At 52.5% G+C, this 26,427-nt stretch overlaps 1 protein-coding gene across 1 annotated transcript in view; it reads left to right on the top strand.

Moving 5' to 3' along the window:
* The window catches only part of GFOD1 (glucose-fructose oxidoreductase domain containing 1), a 117,079-nt gene extending 92,206 nt beyond the window's left edge, over positions 1 to 24,873 (top strand). Inside the window, exon 2 of the mRNA XM_047794428.1 lies at positions 19,975 to 24,873. Coding sequence (XP_047650384.1) covers positions 19,975 to 20,894 — 920 coding nt within the window. The 3' untranslated portion in view covers positions 20,895 to 24,873. The remainder of the gene's footprint in view (positions 1 to 19,974) is intronic.
* Positions 24,874 to 26,427: the final 1,554 nt, after the last annotated feature.

Genomic DNA, 26,427 nt, shown 5'->3' with positions numbered 1-26,427 from the left:
AACCCCTAGCCTGGGAACTTACATATGCCAAGGGTGTGGCTCAAGGAAGTGCTCTATTAGAGAAATTGTTTGCAAACGGGGAGGGTGCTTGCAACTCCAGTTTACGCCTCTATCATGGGGGGATTAATGTTGCTTTAAAAACCATCAAAACAGAAACACACGAAGCTTATGAGGCGAGTCCCTGTCACATCCGGTCTCTGCTGGGCCTCTGAGGAGTGAGATCTGAGATGGGATAGAACACAGAGTTGAAACTTTTTACATATTTAACAAGCACTTCCCGAACTTCTTGACCCTGGGATCCTTTTACCGCGCATGGCGTGGTGGCGAATGCCCTTCAGAGGTGCTGCTTTAGCCCAGTGCCCCCCACCCCTTTCACTTTGCAGATGAGAAAGCACAGGGGGCAGAGCTGGGGGGACTGGGGGGTGGCCACAGGGATCCACATAAAGTCCCCAGCCTCGTGTCCACAGGTACTGATCACTCAAGCCCTGATAGCGAGGGGAACCTTGCCTGTTCAAAGCATTAGGCAGAGCAGCAGGACAAGCGGTGCTTGGTGATGTGGATGAGAAAACGTTGGCTGCCGTATCCGCAAACAGAGTGTTGCAGCCATCCAACCATCCCCCACGCTCCAATGATGCACCGTGACTCAGGATGAGAAAGCAGGGGACGCTGGTCCCAGAGAGCTGAGGTGCACAGCAAAGCCATGATTTCAGGGAGCCCAGACTCCAGCATCTTCCCAGACAGAGAGCAGTGCTAAATGCCTTAACTTGCAAAATGTCCCGTTTTCTTTCATTAACAGTTATCTTTTGATATTCTGACTACCCGGTCTTTGGGGCAAACCCCCCTATATATCCTGGCTTCTGTCTTAGCTCTTTGGAGCAGTCCCTGAGAGGCTGCCTCCTGGGCTGGAAGTCCTCCAAAAGTCCCCCAAATAAAACACAGTTCTCACCTTTTAGGTTGTGTGAGTTTTTTCAGTGAGAAGAGCTTCACCGGGCTGACGCCCCAGTTGGGGAGCAGATGAAGCCCGAGAGCAGCTTCTGCCAGGAGAACGACACTGCTGCCAGCTCCAGATGGCAGGGGACAGCCCCAGGTTCCCCAAGGAGAACGAGGTTCCTTGCAGTCAGGCGGGGGTGTGCAGGGGTGGCTGGTGCTCCCTTGAGCCAGCTTTCCAGGTAGTGGCTCTGGAGCTTCTGGGTCCTTGGCATTTGTCCAGCACAAACACAGCGCAGGTCTGTTTGCTTGGGTTTAAAACGGGGTTGGGGTGAGCCAGAGGCTCTCTGGGACATGAACATAATGCTTCTTAGGGTCTGGGAATAAAAGGAGAACAGATGACTATGAACACAAAGCTGTTGTTTAAAACAATAAGGGAAATTGCCCAAACTCACTGCCCAAAGTAACCAATAAGGGTAAAGAGTCTCATAAACTGAGTTTGAGAGTTCCCCCTGTGGCACAGTGGGTTAAGAATCCAGCCACAGTAGCTTGAGTCACTGTGGAGACGAGTGTTCGATCCCTGGCTGGGTGCAGTGGGTTAAAAGATCCAGCGCCACAGCTGTGGTGCAGGTCGCTGCTCAGATTCAATCCCTGGCCCCGAGAACTTCCCTATGCCGAGGGTGCGGTAGGAACAGGGCGTAAAAAGAAATCTAAAGAACTGGGCGTTCCCATCGTGTCACAGTGGAAACGAATCTGACTGGGAACCATGAGGTTGTGGGTTCAATCCCTGGCCTTGCTCAGTGGGTTAAGGATCCGGCGTTGCCGTGAGCTGTGGTGTAGGTCACACATGCGGCTTGGATGCCGCGTTGCTCTGGCTGTGGTATAGGCTGGTGGCTACAACTCTGATTTGACCCTCAGCCTGGGAACCTCCATATGCTGCAAGTGTGGCCCTAAAAAGACAAAAGACAAAAAAAAAAGAGGAAGAACTGGGCTGCATAGACGGAGTCCCTTTTCTGTGGAGTAGACATGACTGAGGAAGGAGGAGTGATTTAGTTCTTACACATTGTTATTATTTGTTAGGTTTGTTGCTTGTTGTTGTTCTGATCTACCAGTGCTTTTGACTTTGACAGAACGCACTGTGTAGACCTGAACCCCAGGCATAGAGTGAGTGTCTCTGTTTTAGGCGTGAAGCTTCACCCGCCCCTCACCCATACCACTACCTTTAATACCTACCTCTCTCCTCGTCCCCCAGATAGAAATGGACCTGCTTACAAAAGGCCCTCAGTCATTCAGTGAGCCAAAAGGACAGTTTGGCCAGTTCTACTCATAAAACCCTGGATGACTGATTAACCTTAATGCACCAAAAGAAAAGAAAAGGCATTGTCATTTCCTAGCCCAGCAGAAATGCGCAATGGGCGTCTTCTCTGGAACCCCCCCATCCCTGTCTTCCCGTCCCCAGCCCCAAGCAGGACAGCAACCCTTCCTTGTTGCAGAATGGTTGGTCTTTACAGAAGCTTCCCACGATCATCACTTGCCAGTTTTAGAGACGGTTTAAAGACAGTGTCCTGAGCTCCAATGCCTTTATTTTATTTTATTTTATTTTGTCTTTCTAGGGCCACACCGCGGCATATGGAGGTTCCTGGGCAAGGAGTCCAATCGGAGCTGAAGCCTCTGGCTTACGCCAGAGCCACAGCAACATAGGATCTGAGCTGCATCTTCAACCTACACCACAGCTCAGGGCAATGCCGGATTCTTAACCTGCTGAGCAAGGCCAGGGATCAAACCTGTGTCCTCATGGATGCTAATCGGGCTCACTTACCACTGAGCCACCACGGGAACTCCTCCAATGGCATTTTTAGCTCACTGGTCTCATGTGCGGTTGGTTAGGACCAGAGCCCTCTGGGAGCAGGTGCCTGGCTGGATCCTCTCCCATCAGGTGGGTCCTGTCTGGAGATGCTGGCATATACCTGAGATTAGAACACCAGCCTCGCAGTGGACCCAGGCCGCCTCTGCTCTCCCCTTACTCACCCTAGCGGGCGGGCTGCAGGTGTTGCTAAGCAACCTGTTTATCTGTGGCCTCCTGGTCAGCAGACCCAGAAGCAGGAGAGTTCTAACTGGGGGGAACCCAGGGCTGGAACTTGAACTCTGCTTCTGCTGCATCATCTCTGACCCTCCCCTCTGTGCTGAGGGTCCCTTCTTCCTGGAAGTTTGGGTCTGCCTTTTGGGACTAGGAAGAATGATCTAGATCAGTGACATGAAAATAGATTCAACTTATGTAAGAGAGAATCTCAGATGTTTAAAGTAATTTATACCCAAAGTTTATATCTTCATTGTATTCAAAAGAAGCGGTTGATTATATTACTTTGCATCAGAGAGCTCAGAGAATTGTATTTATTCTTGATGGTCAAGAAGGCGCCATGAGTTCCTGCTGTGGTGCAGTGGGATCGGCAATGTTACTGCAGTGCCAGGACTCGGGTTTGATCCCCAGCCAGGCACAGTGGGTTAAAAGGATCTGGCATTGCCACAGCTGCGGCTAAGTCGGAGCTGTGGCTCAGATCTCATCCCTGACCCAGGAACTCCACATGCCACGGGGCAGCCAAAAAAGAAAAAAAGTGCCATATACATAACTGCCCTCCCAGCTGGTGGGACCTGCGAGTTGGGGCCGGTAGGTGTATCACTTACACCTCCTCGCTGGACCTCTGTTGATCTTTAAGGGCGTCTCAAGGCCAGGTTCAGGTTCACCAGTATAAGATGGCTCCTGCCTTTAAAGAACTTCTCGTTATGGGTGGAGGGTCAGGAGGGTGTGTGTGTACACAGAGCGCTGTAGAACAAAGGTTCCCAACCATTCACCATTTGTGGTGCCCTTAGAATCTCACTAATTTTTTTCACGGTATTCCTCGTCCAATGGAAAGACCTGGCAATTCCATCTCGCAAGTCCGTTAATAAGATCCAAATGGTATTTGTCCTAATGATGTTGTAGCAGATACTTGAAAAAAATGACACATACATTGAAGGAATACACATATCTGTATTTCATTCTTAAAAAAAACCCAGAATGAGTCATGCTGGGATATGGGTGCCTGTTGAGTATCAGAGAGCTTCTCAAAGCATAGAAGCAGGTAGAACACAGCCACCCTCGTGTCTCATCCTACCTTGGTCTTTACCTGGTACTTTGTGTCCATCTCAGCACCTGCCGACAACTAAGCTTCGCAGAGATGGGATGTCACTGAAAGGAATGTCATGCAATCCAGTAACGAAACAGCAAGCTTTTTTGAGCTAGTACCCGCCACAGCATCTAATAGATGTTGAGTACCGCTGTGTTTTCATCAGAAATGTACAAAACGCTGCAGTGCCGCTGAAGGTTTGCTCTGGGACCTCTGGATGCCTGGGTGCCAGGACACTCAGGGTGGGAACTGTGGCTCTAAAGCTCAGAGCCTGGGCAACCCCCCTCCTTGCTTCCCTGGAGGCCCTTAGTTCATGTGTGGGGGTTGAATGAACAAGTACCTGAAAATCCATGATACCCCCGGGCTCCTTTGCAGTCATGTTTTACTGCCTGTCAGGTTGCATTTAGAATTGCAGTGTCCTTTCCAGGATGAGCCACTGATACACAGGAGGAATTAGACTATGTGGGTTGAATCCCCGCTCTGCGCTTTACTAGGATGGGAACTTAACATTGACTGGAGGGTTTGGCTGGATGGTTTGTGGAATGGGGATGGCAGTGACTCCCCAGAGTGCTGGGAGCATCAGATCAGTGCAGCTGCACTTTGCCAGGTGCTTGGTACCCAGTAAGCCCTTTAGTCAGTCCCTGGAGGTTTCTCTAATTCTTACTCCAGGGTGGGCATTTAGACTGGGGTGTGATCGAGCGTGACCCGCTTTTCTCAGGATGTGGGGTTAATGACAGGTGGGTGGGTGAGGGCTGTCATGGAGGAAAGCGCCCTGCCAGGACGGAAGGGGACAGGCTACACCTCTCTGCTCTCAGGTGCCTTACCAGCACCCTGCCCCTCTGTGCAACAGAGCAGACCAAGCCTGGGTTTTTGTCCTTGTCCTCTGTTGCTGGCACACTGTTAGGGCCTCCGCAGTGTCTAAAACATCTGGACGTCTTCGCATGGTCCTCTGCAAGTCTGATGAATGGCCAGGCGTTCTGGAGCCCCAGGCCAGACTTCTTCCCGCGCTGAGCCCACGCAGAGCCCTCTCCTGGGCGTCAGTGACTGTCCTTCCCATGCAGCAGCATGCCAGCAGGGGGAGGGAGCCATCACAGCCCTGCTGGGATCTTGCCCCAGGGGCTGGAGCCTTTGTCACCAGTGTCCTGTATCCGGGTCTCCTCCAGGGCCTCAGTATTTTGCAGAAGAGAAGGTATTAAGACTGACTCAGCCCATTTCCTCACCTGTCAAACGGGGCTGCTTCCTCCCCACCCCCCAGCCCGGCATCACCAGGCAGCCCAGAAACTTTCTAGCTTTTCAGGCTTTCACCTAGCACTGCTGGGGCAAACACACATCCAGGTATGCCCAGCATTCTGGAAGTTCCTGCCAACTAGGTTTTTGCCTATTTTTTTTTTAAAAGGACAAAAACATTTTAAAAAGCCTGCTTTATTTGCAGATTGTTGCCAAAACAAACAAAATAAGAACTAACCCCACAAAGGTCCAAACTCACCCTAGCCAGCACCTGTGCCCGTCAACCTTGGGTGGCCGGACTTGCTGAAACATTCACCTGCTCAGAGCAGGGGGTTGTCCTCTGGTCCAGAGATGAAAAGCTGAAAGCTGTCCCTTTAAGAGAAAAGGGAGGCGCAGGGAGGGTGTGGCTGGCTTCTGGGCTGCCCCAGGGAGGCCTGGATCTCTGGGTCCAGTTCCGGGCTTTGTAAACCCCCCCCTGACACCCCCACCACCCCAGGTCATGCCCGCTTTGGAGCTCTGGGGACAGGACCCTGGTTCTAGTGAGGATGGCAGCACAGGTCTGTCCAGATATCAGCTGCAAGCCAGAGCGAGGGGGTGCTTCTCCACAAAGAGGGGTTCCAGGCGCAGCCCAGACCGCTAGCTGAGCTTCAGTTATTTACCAGGAGCAGCTGATAAGGGGTTCAGCTACATGCCTCACACTGCCTTTGCCTTCGCATTGGCACGGCCTGCCTCCCCGGCCACCGTACACAGCCACTGATGCCAGTGGAGTCCGCGCCAGGGGGATGCCCAGTGCCAAGTGACTCAGCTCCCCAGCCTGACCCTGTAGGCACTGCATTTTGTTTTCACTCCTGAGAGCATCTAGGGTCCAGCCCAGGGACTCCAGCAGAGGATGCTGCAGTGAAGTTGCTTTTTTTCTGGGGATTTTTTTTTTTTTTTTTTTGGGCAACTGCTTCTTGGCAGTTACTTGGTAACTTGGTTTTTGTACTAGGCATGTTCCTTCCAGCAGACTTTCCTCCACCCTATCCAGTTCATATTCTCAGCAGTCTTATAGAGCTGGCAGGACCAGCTATCAGCTCGGTTCTACATGTGGGTTTTGCACATCGGATCCGTGGCAAAGCCAGACTTAGGACCCATTTCGATTTTAAGTCTTGGTCCGTCACCTGCCACGGCTGCCACTGTGCACGTACCTCCCTGCCCCCAGCTTATTCTGAATTCTTGCGGCTCTCAGAGGTGACACGAGCCATTTGTATTTGCATGTGGCTGCATCTTGACTTGAGCAGACATTCAGGAGCCCTTGTCATGTGTCAGGACCGCACCTGTATGTCATTTCATCCTCGGAGCAGCCTTTGGAAGAAGCCGTTATTATTCCAATTTTACAATAAGGGAACTGAGCTCCCTCCATGTCAAATGGCTTGGGTCACGCAGTTCCAATTGCTGGAATCGGAACTTCAGTCCACACCCCCGGAACCTCCTTCCGCTTCCTTTTCCAGTAAATCATACCGGATCTTGGGCTGCCTCATTTGGGGCCCACAGTGGTTCCTCTGTGCCCAAATCAATCTTTCCAGAAAGGGGACCAGAAAGCTTGTAAACCTGTCGCACTAGGGAAGCAAATTAACTGCCAACAATAGGAATTACCTGGCTGATTTTAGCAGAATGGGACTTTTTTTGAAAGGACCTTCATTCATCCCAGAAATGTTGGGGGAGGCTGGGGAAGCAGGGTTGGAAAAGGACAGGCACAAAGAAAGGCTGGGCTGGCATCTGTGCAGATGGCACGGAAGAAGCCAGCCCGTATGGATGGACCGTGTTGCTTGTGATGATGCTGGCCCTGGACCACAGGTGCTATCCCACTGCCAGCCTGGACCCTCCCCCCCTCCTCCTTCCTTGGGTACCAGGCCCAGGTGGTGTCCCTAATCACCAAACCAGGTGTGCCTGTGCTTTCACTGCCAAGGCCACTGGGAAAGAAGCTGTTTGCCTCGGAAACGTTCCCACGGCAGGAAATTCCCACGCAGGCGGGGCGATGCCAGTCCTTACAAATCTCCACCGCCCCGCCCCAAACATACACAGACCCCTCATTCTAGATGCTTCTCTGTTTCTCAGCATCCCCACCTTCCCACCACTCCCCACACCTCGTCACTGACTTGATCTAGCATGCGGAGGTAGGTGAACCCGCTTTGGGCAGCAGTTGGTTAAGGATTATCCGAGCATCCACAGCCCTGGATCCGGCTTGTCTCCCGGCCAGGGATGGATTTGTGGTCTGGTCACATCAGCAGAAACATTGCCATTGAATTAAAGATCATTCCACACCTGACCTGTCCCCTCTGCTTCAGGCCAAGGGGGGAATCCGCCGTTGCTTTGTGGGGAAGCTCAGGGCACTGGGCTGCTTTCCTTTCCTGGGCAGCTTTCTGGCCACACCAAGGCATTTATTCCCCCAAGGAGCAGTGTCCCTGGGCTTCCCCACTGGGTATGCTGCTTAGGGGTGAAGTATGTGGCAAGGCCAGTGCTGCCCAGTTTCCTCTGCGGAGATGGCAGGTGGCCGGGCCCTCGCAGGACTGGACTTATCTGTGGGAACCCCGTCACCACAATGGCCCGTTTCCCCAGCCACTCCCTTCCTGATAATGCTCAGGCTGCTGCTGTGCCCTGACTTCCGTCTCTGGCCTGGGAACGTCCACATGCCGCGGGTGTGGCCAAAACAAGGTTCTTTCAGTCGGCTGGCCAGTTTGCTGCCACAGGTGTGGAGCAAGGACATTTGTGTCCCCGGACGACAGTGGCTGGGGGTCTCCCATGGCAAGCCTCCAGCCTTTCTTGATTTCCAGCTCTCCCTCCATCTCCCTCCCTCCATCACCTTCCCAAACCACTTCTGGACTCCATGCTGGGCTCCAGAGGGTTGCGGCTGCTTTTTATGAACCTGCCTGGTACCCTGAGGCTCTGTCCTTGAATGCTGCTCCCGCCCTCCCACCAGCAGCGATTCCCTAGATGGAAGCTGGCAACACAGAGCTTTGGGATTGCAGAACTGAACTTGCAGCCAGCCCTGCCGCAGGTCTGTCATCTTGGCTGATCGTGATCTCACTCTCGGCCTCTGTTCCCTGTTCTGGACAAATGCAGACAATGATGCCAGTGTGGCCTTGGACCGAGCCAATGGAAAGCCTGGGTGCCTGGTGGATGGAGCAGAGTTGCAGCCCCCCTTCCCTGCCCTGTGCTCCTTCCAGCCCCCAGAGGCCGGGTCTGCCACCTTCCTGGCACTGTTCCTATTACCACTGCCTACAGGGAGCCCTGAATTGGGGACACAATCTCCGTGGTAACGAGGAGACTAATAATAGGTTTTTAAAAGCTCAGCGTACCTCTGAGTCTCTCTGTCTGATGGAGTAAAAAAAAAAAAAAACCACTACGGCAAGAACACAGAAGCAGAGGGAGGTCTGGAGGGACACCAGCCGATGTCTGAGGCCTTTCACCTGGGAGGAGCCTGGTGCGTCTTCCTCTCGGTGGGGCTCTCTGGAGCTCTCAGGCGGTTGAGGGAACGGGGCTGGAGTCCTTGGACGATGCCCTCCACCCCCTGCTGTCCCTGCTGTGATTGGCTATATGGCCGGAGGGAGATGCTATGAGTGGACCCTTTTCACAGGGGCCCTTGAAAGACAGATGGTTCCCTCTGGCTGGTGGCCCAAGAGGAAGTCGGATTCCGAGCCTGAGAAGGACTGCCTTCCCTAGGCCACGAGAGGCCTGAAGATGCGGCAGCTCCTGAGGGACACAGGTGCCTCTTGAGGCCGGCCAGCCATCAAGGAAAGCAGCCGGGGACCTCAGGCCCACGGCCCTGAGGAACTGGATTCGGCAGACAAGTCAGGAGCCAGGAGACCCATTCTTTCCTGGAGCAGCTTTGTGAAACCCTGGGCAAGAGACCCAGCTGAGCCCACCTGGACATCTGACCTAGAAAACCGGGCAGTAATAACTGGGTGTTGCATTCAGCTGCTGCACTTGTGGTAGGTAGGGCAGCGGTAGAGAACTAGGCAAGCCGAGCGATAGGGATGGGTGAGGCCTGTGATCCAGTGGAGACGCTCTCGAGATCTAACTACAGAGGCCCTTATTTAGCTCCAGCTGATTAGTGTCATGCAGGAGGCTCTGGGGGAAGAAACTCAATATTTTGGGATCTTTTTATTTTTTTTTTTGTCTTTTTTGCTATTTCTTTGGGCCGCTCCCGCGGCATATGAAGGTTCCCAGGCTAGGGGTCAAATCGGAGCTGTAGCCACCGGCCTACGCCAGAGCCACAGCAACGCGGGATCCAAGCCGCGTCTGCAGCCTACACCACAGCTCACGGCAACGCCAGATCGTTAACCCACTGAGCAAGGGCAGGGACCGAACCCGCAACCTCATGGTTCCTAGTCGGATTCGTTAACCACTGCACCACGACGGGAACTCCTCTAATTTTTTTTTGAAAAATATTTTTGGCCTCATTCATGGCACATGGAAGTTCCCAGGCTGGGGATCGAACCCAGGGTACAGCAGTGACCCAAGCCACAGCAGTGACGATGCTGTGGCTCTTTTTGTTATTTTTTATTTATTTATTTATTTATTTTTGTCTTTTTGCCTTTTCTAGGGCCACTTCCGTGCCATATGGATGTTCCCAGGCTAGGGGTCCCATCGGAGCTGTAGCCACCAGCCTACACCAGAGCCATAGCAACTCGGGATCTGAGCTGTGTCAGCAACCTACACCATAGCTCATGGCAACACCGGATCCCTCACCCACTGAGCAAGGCCAGGGATCGAACCCGCCACCTCATGGTTCCTAGTCAGATTCGTTAACCACTGAGCCACGGCGGGAACTCCCTCTTTCTGTTATTTTAAAAAGAGGCCAAAAACAGACTGTATAAATGTACTGATTTAAAAAAAAAATCTGGAGTTCCCATCGTGGCTCAGTGGAAATGAATCTTGACTAGTATCCACAAGGACACACGTTTGATCCCTGGCCTTGCTCAGTCGGTTAAGGATCTGGCGTTGCCATGAGCTGTGGTGTAGCTCACAGACACGGCTCAGATCTGGCATTGCTGCGGCTGTAGTATAGGCTGGCAGCTGCAGCTCTGATTCAACCCCTAGCCTGGGAACTTCCACATGCCACCAGTGTGGCCCTAAAACGACAAAAGACCGAAAAAAAAAAAAATCTGCTGAGTAAATATACCTATGATCCCTCTCCTAGAGCATAATCCACCTTCTTTTTTTTTTTTTTGTCTTTTGCTGTTGTTGTTGTTGTTGTTGCTATTTCTTGGGCCGCTCCCGCAGCATATGGAGGTTCCCAGGCTAGGGGTCGAATCGGAGCTGTAGCCACCGGCCTACGCCAGAGCCACAGCAACGTGGGATCCGAGCTGCGTCTGCAACCTACACCACAGCTCACGGCAACGCCGGATCGTTAACCCACTGAGCAAGGGCAGGGACCGAACCCGCAACCTCATGGTTCCTAGTCGGATTCGTTAACCACTGCGCCACGACGGGAACTCCAATCCGCCTTCTTGAATGAAAAGTTTCCTAGAGAGTTGTGTTTTTTTTTTTTTTTTTAATATTTTTATTTTGAGCGGTGGCCTGGTTTGAAGTCTGCTGTGTGTGTTCACTTGTGCATGTGGCTCGGATGGTGGCTCTGAAGAGCCTGCAGTCAGCACTTAGGCACCGAGGGTTGTCGGGGACTCTGAGGGGCTCTGGGAGCTGACGCGAGCCTCCCGCCCTTCTGGACGTGTGATGAGAATTCCCACTGGCACTGGGAGGAGAGGGTTCAGGTTTATGCGTTTCTCTGCCGGTGTCCGGATCCCCGTTTGCAGCCCCACCCTTGGGTGGGGAGGTCGGGAATCGGGGGGGGACAGGCCAGTGTGGTCGTCTCGCCCAACCCGGTCACTTACCTCTTCTTTTAAGTCCCTTTGAGACGCCTCTGGTGGCCCAGTTGTGGAGCATTCTGCCCTTTGCTCCCCTCCATCGGGGAAGGTGGCTGTTTTGATGGGGAAGGCCTGGCTTAACCCACTGGCGCTGTCCTCAGAGGCAGGGGCTGCGGCTGACTCTTGGCTTTTCCAAGTGGTGTGGGCTTGAGAGGGGTGATTCCAGGCCACACTCCAGAATAGCCACCAGTCAGGTGCAGTTAGGGTCCTTTGGCTATCTGGGACCAACTGAGCAGGACCCATGGTCCCAGCCATTCTCCTCTGTCCCCAAGTCCCTGATCACTGCGGCCACTGCATTTGATCCTAGACCTTCATTCTCCCAGGAGGTCCCTACCTCCCTGCCCCTCTTCTTGGGGTCCATACGTGCCACCCCTGGGCAGGGAACGGCTGCCTCAGGTCCCCTACCTGGCAAGCTTGCCACTAGCCTGGAAGGTCTGTGGCTCCCACGTATCTACCTGCTGTTTCCTAACCTCCCTTCCTGGTCTCCCTAGGCTACAGGTGGCAAGCTTTTGTTTGCTTTCCTTGGGCTACCTAGGCTGGAAGGAGCTGGCTAGAGACTTCCAAGCATTATATCCTCAACTGCAACTTGTATGAGCCATAGTGACGGCAGGGGGTGGGGGATGGACCAGTGAGGAATCCGAAGATGAAAGGCGTTTCAGGAGTACTTCCTCTGTTACAGACATTACAGCTCAACAATTAATGATGCTACTGCACATGAAACCATCTGAGACAACCGAACTACTGATAGGGACCTCTGCGCACAAGGAGGGCCCTGATGACAGGCCTGGGTCATGGGCAAAGTCCCTAGAAGGCCGGGTGGGATGGGAGCTGGCCTTTAAGGCCAGGTTGCATACAGAAAAGCATTTGAACATTTAATTCAGTTCAGTATCAAGTCCCATCCCTACTCGCCAGGTCCATTCCCTTTGTTTAGCTGCTCGCTTCTCTCAGGGCCCGCTGACTGCATCCTTGACCAAAGGCGCTGGACGTGGCTTACGCTGACCCGTTTCCATCTGACGTTTGACTGTAGAATAGAAACTTCGTCAAGTTGCTGTGGGACCCTGGGCAGTCACCCAACTGGGTGTGAGGCAGCCCCACCCCCCTCTGCCCCTGGGCTCACCACAGTCAGTGACACCACCTCCCGGGAGCCCTCCAGTGTCCTGCATGCATGTTGCAAGGCACACGTGGCCGGCAAGAACGGGAGCCTGTAGCAGGGTGCAAATCCCAGCTGTACTCGTCACTGTGTCGTGGAGCCATCGGCAAGTTGCTTTCCCTTTCAGAGGCTCATTGTCCACATCTGTGAGATGGGGACAGTATTGGTGCTTGCCTTGTGGGGCTTTGTCAACAAACAAAAGGAAACACCTCTAAAACACTCAGCCTCTTCTGCTACAAAGCCAGTGCTCCGTGAATGTGAATGGCAGTCGTTGTTATTTTAAATTATGTCAGGATAATTGTGAACAGACATGGGGTGGACGCTGGCATGTTGTTTGTTGGGAATTGAAGATAAGAGATTTAGTCTCCCCAAAGGGGCTCTCCTCCTTCCGGCTTATATGGATGGAGGGCCGGAGGGCAGAGAGTGGGGTTTAGACAGGTCATTTCTGCTGGTGGTCCTTCTAAGTGGAAAGAAAATGCATATGCACGCACGCGTGTGTGTGTGTGTGAGGAGCAAGGGTAGGAGATGCAGAGGCAGGAAGAAAGGGACGAGCTGGCCTGCGTGGCACGTCACAGTGAGTAAAACTGACCCGATGCCCCGCGTCTCCAGGTGCAGGGAAGGGGTGAATATAAATAGGCCTGTCTGTTCAGATACTTAGTTCTGTTAAAATCGGAGATCTGTCTTGACCTGCTTTTATTTTTTCTTCACTCTAACCACTAGTTCTTCCTGATCTCCTTTGAATTAGAGATTTTTTAGAAAGGTTCTAAGACCCCTGTTGCTCAGAAAATGGAACATCAGGATACACACCGTTCTTTGTAAATAGTCCAATTGTAGAGGTTTCTCAGACCCCAGGTTACCCGTCCTTGTTTGAGACCATGTTTGAAATGGGACTCAAAGCTCTTACATAGGCTTCAGAACCCTGCCCACATGTCCTTCTCCAGCAGAGCTTTCTACCCTGCCCACTTCAGGTGGACAGCCCATCACTTGTGCTCTCTTTGCCCCCCCCTTCACTTAGATCCTGTAATCTGTTAGATCCCGTAATTACTCATTTCCTGGTTGGTCACTCCTGCTTGACCGTGAGCAGTTCCTCTTTCTTACTCATGTGTTCGGTCCCCGCGCCCAGCACAGAAGTGTGACGGGAATGAATATAAAGGAAGAAGTGAGTTCCTCGCTTGAGCTGCGGACAAAGCTCTCTTGACCTTGTATGAATAGGGGGAAAAACTAGGAAGCCGCTTCTTTTTTATTTTTCTTTTTAGGGCTGTACCCGTGGCATATGGAAGTTCCCAGGCTAGGGATCCAATCAGAGCTACCGCTGCCAGTACACAGCCACAGTAATGCAGGATCCGAGCCACGTCTGTGACCTACACCACAGCTCCCAGCAACGCCGGATCCTTAACCCACTGAGTGAGGCCAGGGATCGAACCCTCATCCTCATGGATACTGGTTGGATTCGTCAACCACTGAGCCTCAACGGGAACTCTCAGGAAGCCACTTCTAATGGGACGTTTTGTTGAGACTCTGGGACAGCTGCAGGCCAGGCTGCAGGACCAGCATCTGCCTTGGCTTTCAGAAGATAGGGGGCTGTCAACAAGGGGGGGGGAGAATCGGGAAGAGCTGGAGGGAACGTCATGCTGGCCTCATAGATCGCCGCCACCGACTAGATACGGGAGCGTGGAGCTGGAAACGTGCTGGCAGGGAGGGACGCCTGCGAGTTCCAGGCTGATTATGCTGCAGGATGGCTGTGCCGGCCGAGTGGCAGCCCTCTTCCAGGTACCCGGGGATCACCAGCCTGATTGCAGGCAGGAGGGGATGGCAAGGGGAAGCTCCTCGCCCCGCTCCTGGGGGCCCTGAGATGGAATATCAGGCCCCAAAAAGCTCTGGTCCCCGGAAATTGATATGGGGGGGCACGCGGTTCTCAGCCACAGCTTGGAGACCTTAAGCTTGGAGGGCGTGGGGGTGCAGCTTCCTGGGGGTGACTTTCGGGTCTATAGCAGGAAACTCTTTCTCTGTGGCACTGACTCCAAGGGCTGCAGACATTTGGGCCCAGGTACGGGGCACACACTCCAGAGGCTCTGGGAGAAGCCAGTTCTCCATTTCCCTGTGTGGGGTCTCGGGGGAGGGGAGTGGTAAACTCCTTTCGAAGTGATTTCATGTAAAAGCGTCTGTCAAAAAGCAGGTGCATGTATTGCCTCACACATGGCACGTTCACCTTCTAGAAATTTCCCATCCATCTCACTTGCTCCCCAGCTCAGCTCCGAAACCTGGGTGAGAAGGCATTAATCCTGCTTACAGACAGGGAGCCCTCCCTTCATTTGCAGCCAAGGGCTTCTCGTCTTGATGGAGTAATTTGGTTCCAGCCCAGAGGTCCCCAAAAGCCCCAATGGAAACTCTTGGTCTTCACACGAAGGGGCAGGTGGCTACGTGGAGGTGGGTCATGAAGATTTTTCCAGAATGCCCAGGCCGGCCTCCACATGTCCTCTGCCACTCAGCATCGTCACACTGTATCCCCTGGACAGATGCACCAAGGCTCCAAGAAAACCATTTGCAGGGCAGTGACAGCCCCCCTGGGCGGAGCCGGCTGAGCCCAGGGCAGTGGTGTTTGGTCCATAGTATCGTCCCCTCCCCCACCAGGGGCAGGAGCAGCAGGGTGACCACCAGCTGCCCCAGCCCTGGGGTGCCAAGAAAGCTCCCACCGCCCCTCCAGGTCTCTGTGAGCACCCGTGGGCTTTGGTGTGCCTCTCCCATGGCTCAGACGTGTCTGGGTTTGGCAGCGTACCCAGTACCCCCCACTTGCCCCCAGTCCGCTTCGCGCTGCCGGTTTATTTGCAGCGAAATCAAGTCCCTATGTTTCAAGTCTCTGCTTCATTTTCTGCCGTGTGATTTTCTCTAAGATTGTCCGAGGCCCTAAAGTTTGGGATCTTTGGCCCTAGAAAAAAGGACGCATCTTGCCCCAAGAGGGTAGGAACCCCAGGCCTAAGGGGAGTGGGTGGCGGGGCCCTCCAGTTCGGGTGGATGCGGGGCAGTAGACACAACCCCGCCCGTCATCCCGTTGGTACAGTTGGGCCCCCAGGAGTGAGAGGGCCCAGGCTGTCCTCTGAGGGTTTGCAAGCAGAGACCAGGGTGGCAATTTTCCCCACTGGGACTCAGCCCTGGCTGCTTGGGGGCTCCTGAGGGGCTCTGCCTCTCCCTGACCTCTTCGCGTCCTGTCCCCCGGGTCGCATCTCCTTACCTTCCTCCCAAAGGAACGTCAGAGCCACGGGCCAAGGCGGGTGTCCCTGTTTTCTTTACGGCACAAAAGGGCGAGAGCGTGGGCTTCTCCCTAAAGAGCCCACGCCAGCACTTTCTCTGGGGGTGGCAGGAAACGCATGGCAGTAAAACATGAAAATCACCAAGATGCCAAAGACCAGGCTGATGGCGGTGAATTAGAAGGCAGGGATCTGTCTGCTTTCTTAGGGAAAAGTGCCTGCAATATTCAGCGGCATCTGCCACACTTGGATGTGGGGCTGTGTCACCTCTCTGCTCTGATGATGCCAGCTGCCTTTACATGTCATGTGATTTCAAGGGTGAGGGACTGCTGCTCGGGGCCAACACACACACACACACACACACACACACGCACAGAGTATCTGATGACTGGCAGTCCACAGATAGAATGGTTTAGCCTAAACCCTTGATTCTTGTCATACTGCTAAGAATGTTGGTGTTCCGGGTTCTGGGCATTTTGGAAAGGCAGATTTTGGTGAGGAGAAGCTAGGCGAGCGAACCTAAGGATCTTGGTTCAGGGGGGTCCCAGACTGGGCTCTGCGGAAGCCCCACCAAGAGGTAGGGTTATGAGAAGCCCATGTAAAAACAGAGAAGACAAACCCTGCTTTATAAATCTGTGAGGGGTCTGCCGGCTCTGCATTCTGGGTTCCATTGAAGCTGAACGCATTATCTTGCTTTTATCAATACATTATAAGGGCTTCAGGAGTTGCCTTACAATTTACACGGAGGTGCCCGTTCCTCAGAACCGGAGGGGCCCATGATAGGCTTGGGTTGAGGGTAAAGGTGTGTGTGTATGTGTGACCTGCAGCTTCTGGAGAGGGTCTGTCGCCTCCAGCAGAATCAAGATGCCATCCCAGGGAACTGGAGCAGGAAGACCTGGCAGCGCGGCCTGAGCCTCCGAAGCATCCCAAGTTCAGGGTCGCCAGGGCGTTCTCCAGCATCCTGGGCACGGCACCCAGTGCAGGTCCATGAGCTCTGGGACCTGCCTGCCCGCCCTTGCCTTTCGAGGGCCTTTCTGCCATCACGTGAGGTCTTCGTGTCTCCTTTGGACTTAAAAAGGAGAAAACGAATGTTTTCCTAACCATGAAAGTAGAAACTTGGAACATGTGGAAAAAGGAAGTGAGGAAATATGGAAAATAAAAGCCAGTCCTAATCCCCCTCATCAGTGAGTCATTGTAAACATTTCGAGGTATTCCCGGCCAGGTTTCTCTCTCTCTCTCTCTCTCTCTCTCTCTTAAGAGAGAGCTGAGATCATAGTATGTCTATGAAAACAGCCCTCTTAACATGACCTCATAACCATCTTGCTTGCCGTTAAAAAGTCTTTACAAGCCTCATTTTCAGGGGCCGCACAATATTCCATTATACAGCCGTACTGCAGCCTGCTTACCCTTTCTTCTCATGGTGGGCATTTGCATTGTTCCCAGCTTTTCGCTTTAATAAATAATGCAGCGAGAGGCATCTTTGGGCGAGAAGCGGTGCTTACATTTTGAAGGATTTCTTTAGGATAGATTCCTAGAAGTCTCTTTTGACTTTTGAAGACATTTGTGTGCTAAGATGTTAGCAAGACTCACCCATACATTGTGGACGCTGCAAAGGACTGGGGGTGGGGGTGGAGGGGGGTGGCAGCAACACTCACTGGGTTCCTGCAGACTCCCGGCATGCCTCTGGGTGCTGTGGACAGAGTGGAGAATTAAGAAATTAGAAATTAATGAATGATTAAGAAATTAGAAATGAATTAATAATTAAGAAATTAGCCCAGCCTTTATCCTTACGGAACTGTTGTATAGTGTGGGACCACTGCCTACTTAAATAGCCCGAAAGAAGAGATGCCTGTACCTCTTGGGGGGGCCATGCAAGTCTATAGTCTATAGTCTATAGTCCCTTTCCAAAAAGGGAGTCTATAGCTTTTATCATCATCTTTTTTATCTACAGAGCTTGTAAGAATTACCCTTGCAATGATTGGGGAATGTGGAGGGGGAGTGAATTATTTTCTCAATTTTTTTTATTTTACTATTTTATAGTTTTTATAATAGAAAAAAATAAGATAAACTTGGTTTTTTCCATGAGCCATTAATTTGGCTGGCAAAGTGTACTGAGAAGATAGCCATCGGGGTCCTGTGAGGTAGGGTGTAAGAGAGGCCACAGCCTATACCCAACAGGTGCGAGCAGATTTTAGCGCCACTTGTCACCTGGTATCTGCTGTGACCTACCAATCCATTTACATAGAAACCTGCTCCTGCCAGCACGAGCCGGAGCTGCGCGAGCCTGATGGCGGTAGGATCGTGTTATCAGAACATTACATTATACAGGTGCACGGCACTTTTGGTAGCCCAAACCACTGTTTCCCCATCCTTCTGCCAGAGCCTCAGCCCTCACCTGGTTGCTCAGAATTAAAGGAGCTTCTTCCGGCTCTTTCCTGGTCATCAGGAAAGCAGCCCAGCTCTGCCAATGGGCAGGAGGCCAGGAGATGTGGTTGTTGTGTTGGCTTCCACTCGGGGCCAGGATGAAATGAGCACATGGAAACTGACAACCATCGACTCCATTTATTTTCTCCAGTCTGCACTGGCCACTTCCGTTGCTTGGCTAGCTCTGGGCAGCTCTTCCCGTGGGCCCGTGGCCTTGTCCAGGCATCTCCGTGGGATGGACACCCACATTGTGTGTGGGTCCTATGGGACTCCCATAGGACCCTCTTAGCTCAGCTTGCTGGTAGTGCTCGTGGATTTTGTCAAGTCAGGTCGTCCATGGTCAGGACAGCTGGGATGAGTACATGTCTCATCAGCCCACATCCCCTGTGGCTGGAGTGCTCGGGGCTCCATACGAGGACATGGGGACAGCAGAGCCTCATAGGCACGTGCCTTGACTCAGTAGCTCCCCAACTCTCTCCACCTGGCATCCTTCACTCTGGCTGGCTAACAAATCTGTCTAATTATTGTTTTAATTATTTTATTTTTTTCGCATTCTGGTTGGCTGTTTCCCCAGCTTCAGCTGAGTTGTTTTTCTCCCTGCTTTTGCTTTTATCTTGGAATGAATCCTTCTCTCATTCCCTGTCCCTCTCCTGCTCTTTGATCCTTTGTTTTCTTCTGACCCAGAACCACTCAGTTTCTTAAAGGGCTTCTGTCTACCTGTAACTTAGGCACCCGGTACAGTCTTCACGTAAGCCTAATTCTTATTTGGCCTCAGCTCCATTGCCAAAGGCACCGAACCTCACCATGAAACAGAAGACGGTCGGGCCACTGCCCACCCATCAAATATAAGGAAGAGCCACTCATCCCGTAAGGACCAGGAAAACATTAAACAAACACATCTGTCACTACTGCCAGCCCTAAGCCATAATGCAAAATAAGCAAGAAAATATTCAAAATAATCCTTTGTTGGCAGTGGTTGAGGAGACAGGTAAAGCTTAGACTCTTCAAGTATATGAATAAGAAATTCTTCCTCATACTTAATCAGACTCTTGTTGGACATGGTTTCAGATTATGTATTCCGGTTCTGTCCAGATAAAGACACTATTTTCTTCTCTACATATGATATTTTTAATAAAAAATTATATTTTACATAAATAGAAATAAAACACATAAAATTTAAATAAAACAAAATATTACATATGTAAGATAATAAAATATATTTTATGTGTAAAACATTATATTGTATACTTCAATAGAACTCATTTTAGGAGTTCCCATCGTGGCGCAGCGGAAACAAATCTGACCAGGAACTATGAGGTTTTGGGTTCGATCCCTGGCCTTGCTCAGTGGGTTAAGGATCTGGCGTTGCCGTGAGCTGTGGTGTAGATCGCAGACACGGCTCTGGGATCTGGCTGTGGCTGTGGCTGGTGGCTACAGCTCCAATTCGACCCCTAGGCTGGGAACCTCCATATGCGGCCTTACCAAAGGAAAAAAAAAATGTATATATATATATATCTCTCCTTTTATCTTTAAATATTTTCCATATATATTTTATAAGGAAAATACATTTGTCTATACAATGTTATAGATTAAATAAAGTTAAATGAAACATTTGATACCAGCAAACATTTAAAAATCGTTCTAAATTATAGACTGTGTAAATGAATGAAAATAAATCTTAGTATTTAAGTCAGTGCGGATGGTTTAGCACTGAAGTAATTCGACTTACATATTTAAAGTGCTCCTGCACTGTACAGAGACTGTTATTTTTATATAAATAAAAGGTGTTAGGGAATGTTTTGAAATTGTCGAAAGGGTGGCTTAGTCCGGTCTGGTTCCCAGGCCATCCAGTACTATCTGGGGGCCACAGCGCCCCCTGTCGCTCCCTCGGCGCCAGCGCCCTGACCTGCTGTTTGTCCTCCCGCCCGCAGGCATCGGCAAGAATGTCATCTGCGACCGCACGGCCACGCCGCTGGACGCCTTCCGCATGATGTCGGCCGCCCACTACTACCCCAAGCTCATGAGCATCATGGGCAACGTGCTGCGCTTCCTGCCAGCCTTCGTGCGCATGAAGCAGCTCATCGAGGAGGGCTACGTGGGCGAGCTGCTGGTGTGCGAGGTGCAGGTGCACAGCGGCAGCCTGCTGGGCAAGAAGTACAACTGGAGCTGCGACGACCTGATGGGCGGCGGAGGCCTGCACTCGGTGGGCACCTACATCATCGACCTGCTCACCTTCCTCACCGGCCAGAAGGCGGTCAAGGTCCACGGGCTGCTCAAGACCTTCGTGAAGCAGACCGACCACATCAAGGGCATCCGCCAGATCACCAGTGACGACTTCTGCACCTTCCAGATGGTGCTGGAGGGCGGCGTGTGCTGCACCGTCACCCTCAACTTCAACGTGCCCGGCGAGTTCAAGCAGGACGTGACCGTGGTGGGCTCGGCCGGGCGCCTGCTGGCGGTGGGCACGGACCTGTATGGGCAGCGCAACAGCGCCGCGGAGCAGGAGCTGCTGGTGCAGGACGCCACGCCCGTCAGCAACTCCCTGCTGCCCGAGAAGGCCTTCAGCGACATCCCGTCGCCCTACCTGCGCGGCACCATCAAGATGATGCAGGCCGTGCGCCAGGCCTTCCAGGACCAGGACGACCGGCGCACGTGGGACGGGCGGCCGCTGACCATGGCCGCCACCTTCGACGACTGCCTGTACGCCCTGTGCGTCGTGGACACCATCAAGCGGTCCAGCCAGACGGGCGAGTGGCAGAACATCGCCGTCATGACCGAGGAGCCCGAGCTGAGCCCCGCCTACCTGATCAGCGAGGCCATGCGCCGCAGCAGGGTGTCCCTGTATTGTTAGCGCCGCCGACTGGGGACCCAGCGACCTAGGCCTCCTGGGCGGAGCCCAGAGAATGGGAAGGGCGTGGGGCTGAGGGGACCTCGAGGAGGAGCGCGGGGGCAGTGTGCGAAAACGGCTTCTGTGCGGCTGAGCCCCGCCCAGGCGAAGGAGCCGGAACGAGACCGGGGGTGCTGAGCTGAGACCGGGGGTGCTGAGCTAACAGCCCAGGAGTCCTCAGAGGGCCCGGGTTCCAGGGGCCATGCCTGGGGCAGAGGGTGGGGGGGGGGCTGCCTCCACTGCCCCTTCACTATGTGAAGCCCCGTGGGGTTGCTGGCCTCTGCCCCTCATGAGACCCCCTCACCTTGGCCTCCTTTGCAAGCCAAACACTCCTGCGGGGTCAAGACCCTGTATCCAGTCGCCAGGCAAGGGCAGGAGAAGGCACAGCTTCAGGTGTCCAGCAAGCCCGCTGGTCTGGGCACGGGAGGGGGTGCAGGGGCTAATGAGCAAGTTCAGCTTCCAGGAAACCACTTGAGGTGTCTGAAGGAAAAAGCACGTGGGAGCCTAGTGTACAACCTTGGCCATTGACTGGTCCTCCTGGCAGGAGCCGAGGGAGTGTCTTCCTAATCGGCTTTTTGCCCTTTTCCTGGCCTGGGGTGTCGCGTAGGGGCATGCCAGGATGGCAAGCAGAGAATCAGGTTACCCCTGAGCCAGAAGGAGAGGGCGAGGACACAGCCTGTGGCAAACGGGGGAGGCAGAGAAGAAAATATCTCTTTGGATTTGTCAGCAATTAAAAGCCCACAAGGAGCCACCTTATAACTATTCGCGGTGGAGCAGAATTGAGTGTGAGAGGGATTCGGTCCTGAAGTATTGACATTGTCCCTTCTTGGGGCCAAGGAGATAGCTGGTGCGGGGGTGGGGGTGGGGTGGTTTGACTCTAGGCTGCTGTTCTGTCCTCCAGGAAGCTGTGCGCCCCAGGGTGGCAGTGGGAACGGGAGCCAGCCCTGGGCACATTGCTCCTAGCAGGCTGGGGAGGGCGTTTAGGGGCTTCTCCAGCTTCGCGGATGTAAAAGGGAAGCTTCAGGTCCACTCAGATAGAATCCTCATCCCTTAGAGGGAGAAAAAAACCCCTCAAACCTCTTCTCCTTAGCTTGGACCTTTGCTCTCATGCATCACACACCTGAAAATTTGTGAATAGGTATTAATACAAAAGGACAACAAGCATAATTTTCAGTGTTTCAGAAATGGGGTTTGAGAGACCCCTGCGGTATAGACGTCACATAGGCTTGAGAAACCTAATGTAGGACAGAAAATCTTTCTCCCCGTGGTCTCCCGTCTCTCTTGTCATCCTGTTTACGGAGCTTATATTGGAGATGGATCGGAGCAGGCAGTGCCGGAAGGGGACAACCAGACACACACACACACACACACACACACACACGTCAATGCTGGCTACCACCAGTGTCACTAAAATCCCTCTTAAAAAATTCAGACCTGGAGTTCTCACTGTGGCACCGTGGGTTAAAAATCCAACTGCAGTGGCTCCGGTCACGGTGGAGGCTCGAGTTTGATCCCCGGCCCAGCACAGTGGGTTAAAGGATCCGATGCTGCCACCCCTACAGTTTGGGTTCAATCCCTGACCCGGGAACTTCTGGGTGCAGCTATTAAAAAAGATATTCGGACCAGATCTTTCAAGATAGCCCAAGTCAAATGTGGTTTGAAAATGGGGGATTATCCTTCTGTATTCTTAGCCTCCCCCTTCACCCTGCCCAGGACATTTGCCGGGGATCAGATGTGGAGAAGGTTACTTGTGAATCCACATAGCGTTGGTTCAGAGTCCCAGAAATCCAGCCGTTGTCTTTGGCCCCCAAGTGAAGTTTTGACATCTTTTCATATAACTGGCAGTGGGTCGGGAAGGGAATTGAAGGGCCAAGGTGCCCCCCCCCCCCAGGCTCTGGGGACAGAAGCTGAAACCATCAGATCAGTTGTCGCTTCCAGCCTCCTCCCAGGGTCAATACCCTGATGATCCTGGGTGGCCTCAGGGCGACGTGCGGCCGTGTCCAAACCCCAGGGAATGCTGGTGTTTTGTAGCACGCAGGAGTAGGCATTGCCTTCCTAGAAAGAATGACCGGCTCCCTGGGGCCCCGCTGCCACATGGCGCGGTTAGTCAGCTGACACTGTCCGCACGCCCTTCCGTCCCTGCTCTGTCGACAGCTCTATCAGTTGGGAGAATGGAAGTCTCCCAGTCTTGGTTTGAGCAGTGGGCTGTGCCATGGGCTGTTTTGGTTCATATCCTCCTAAATTCCCCTCTGGATAAAGAGCTTCTGTGGAAAGAATTTATTTTTTCTAGCTAGCCCGAAAGGCTGTGATTAAGGATGAAGAGAAAGGAAACTAGTGATTCTATGGGTGTCATTTTTCTAAGTCGTTTCTAATCTAAGCTGGGATGTTCCTGGGCTTTTGATTTTATGTTTCTGTACTTAAATACTTGGGAGCTGAGCTCTGTGATAAATATTTAGTGTCTGAAACAAGAGTTCTCATTTGGGGAGGGGTATATAGAAAGAATATATATTCTTTACAAGAAGCATGAAACTATTTTAGTAAGTGTGCTCAATTTTTGTCTATTGAAATGCATGTAGTAGGTGGATGCAGGAATGAGAGGAAGAAAAGACCTAGAGAGTTCTTTTTTTTTTTTAATTTTTATACAAAAACTAGACTAAATGGGCTCATTCGTGCTCTCTTGGCCCCTGTCCTGTTGCTTGCAAAGACCTGACTGGGAGCCACCGTATAAAGCTGAAATCTCAAGCTTTCGGCAGCATTTTATAGAAGGACTGGGTTCCAGCCCAGCACCCCCAGTGGTCCCCTCAGGGAACTGGGTCCCCTCAGCTGGATTTGAGCTTAGATGAAGTCTCCGGAGTCCCCCCGCGCCCTTCTGCCTTGTTTAATGAGCATCGAGGACCGAGGGTCAGGGGTGCTCTGTTTTTAGTTCTGTCACATTTAGCCCTCCTTCCCCCCGCCTGCTTTGTTCTCATCGTGGTGTGGGTGCCTCTGGAGCTGGGCGTTTGGGCTCATGCTGAGCATGGTCTCTGCAGATGTTCCAGATTCCAAATCCTAAGCAAGAGTGTGAGTCCGGGGTTCTGACCTGGTACCCACGCATGTTTGGAATGGCTCTGTGCTGCTTTGCAAGATTTGGAGTCTGAGTTTTCTTCTGGAGAGAGAGCCCTTGTCTGCCATCAGCCTCCCCATGACTTTACGCCTCGAAGCTAGAGGAGGCGCAGGGACCACAGCTCCTCCTTAGACTACCTGGCAGCAAATATCTGTGGGTTCGAAGGCAGCCTTGGCTGACTCCAGCTCAAGGCAAACTTCTCCCAGACCCTTCCTCCGTCTGCAAAGAGCCACCTCACTCCTCCCTGTGGTCCCACGTATGCAGGGTATTTTAAGTACAGGTGTGCAGGGTATTTTAAGTACCTGATCTCACCGAATCCCTAAAAACAGCCCTGTTGCACTGGGTACTGTTATCCCATTTCCCACAGGAGAAAACTGAGGCCAGGAGGAGGAGGAACTTGCCGAGGCTCACACAACTATTAAGCAGAAGTGGGGTCGCCTGAATCTGAAACCTTTCCTCTCCCCTCCGCCCAGCTGCCTGCTGCCAAGAAAGGTTTGAGCCTCTGCAGTTCCTGCAGCAGGCAAATGCTCCTCGGGGAACTAGCAGGCTCTTCAGAGCCGCAGTGATGAGAGTTAGGTGTGACCTGCGGGGGGCTCCCTGTCTCGCCCACCTGCCCCCCAGGTCCTGCTGCTGACAGCTTCCTGTTGGCAGGACGTCATGTTTGATGTTCTGCCAGAAGGTTCCTGTAGGGTTGCAAATGGAAGAAGGCGATTTTTCTTCCCCTTCCACAGTGGAAATATCACTCAGCTTCTTGGGGGTTTTTTGGTTTTGGTTTTTTCTTCTTATGGCCACACTTGTGGCACATGGAGGTTCCCAGGCTAGGGACAGAACTGCAGCTGTACCTTCTGGCCTACACCACAGCCGTAGCAATGTGGGTTCTGAGCCTTGTCTGCAACCTACACCACAGCTCACGGCAAAGCCAGATCCTTAACCCACTGAGTGAGCCCAGGGATCAAATCCACATCCTCATGGATACTTGTCAGGTTCTTAACCCCCTGAGCCACAACAGGAACTCCCTCACTCAGCTTCTGTAAAGCCCACTTCCTCAGTTGATTGCAACTGTAGGTGATGCAGGAAACTGCTGAGGTGGGGATTTTTGGCTTGTTGCTGGCGGATTATTATAGCTGCCCTGGGGCTTGGCTCTCCTGGTCTAAGGGGAACACAGGAAAATGTCTTTTCTCAGGGAGTGGGACTTTGAAAGTTGATTTGCTTGTGGCTCAGATTTTAGCTGTGCATTTGTACCTTTTGATTCTCTTAACTCATCATCTTAACTCAGTCACAGTTGTTGAATTTGACCTGTGGTGGTAAATTAGGTTTCTGGTTGCCTGGCTTTTATTCTGGGGGCTGGGGGGGGGGGGGATTCACACTGATAAGGGCACCTGGAGCGGGGGGAGTAAATCCAGTTGCATCTGAAGGGACTTAGAGCCCAATCTCTTCAGTTCCTTTGAGTTGTACATCCCCCGGAGGTTAGGTCATGGCCCAGGGCACACTCCTTCTTAGACGTGGAACCAGGACTGCACTCCCAGTTTTCTCATGCCAAGTCACATCTTGCTTCACACAGCGTGTGTAGCTTTCAGATGGGGACAGGGAGGCTGTGTTCCCATGGCTTAGCTGGTGGAAGAGTTGCAATTAGAACTCAGACCTGAAACTGTATTTATTCCCTGAGCTGTTGCAGCAGAGTCAACTTTTTCTTTCTTTCTTTTTTTTCCCAATTATGTCTTGAAATTCGTACTCAGAGAACTAGCTGTTTAAAATTTCCCTCTGGGGGAGTTTCCACTGTTGTGTGAAGGGATGGGTGGCCTCTTGGGAGCACTGGGACACAGGTTCGATCCCTTGCCCGGCACAGTGGGCAGGTTAAGGATCTGCTCTTTCCATAGCTGTGGCTTGGATCACAACTTCAGCTCAGATCTGACCCCTGGCCCGGAAACTCCATATGCCTCTGGGTGGCCAAAAAAGGGAAAGAAAAAAAAAGTTTCCCATTCTGACTATAATGTGAATGATTACCTCTAATTTGTTGAAGCAAGGATGGGGGACATATATCCCAATGCCACCTTTGGGGTTTCCTGAGGCCACCTCTTCTTAGAGGCCCCACCCCTCTCCGAGTACAGATCTAGCCCTTGATTAGCTTAGGACTCCTGCTCCACCCACCGCCTGTTTTTTCAGCCATCCAGGGCCCCCCAAGTCCTGAAGTTCATGGGGCAGAGGCCATGACACTGGGGAGCAGCTTCTTTTTCCTTTTTTTTTTTTTATTTTTTAAATCAACACTCAGAGCCCTGCATTTCAGTTCCCTCTGGGGACAGGGAGGAGGAGGATGAAAAAAAAGCTGTGCTCGCTGCTCTGCAGCCCACAGGCCCCGACAAGTGGGTGACGGGGAGTGCTCCAGGTTTGAGAGGA

The sequence above is a fragment of the Phacochoerus africanus genome, chromosome 9 (assembly GCF_016906955.1).
Source record: "Phacochoerus africanus isolate WHEZ1 chromosome 9, ROS_Pafr_v1, whole genome shotgun sequence".
Taxonomy (NCBI): domain Eukaryota; kingdom Metazoa; phylum Chordata; class Mammalia; order Artiodactyla; family Suidae; genus Phacochoerus; species Phacochoerus africanus.
This window is presented reverse-complemented; position numbering and strand designations above follow the sequence as displayed.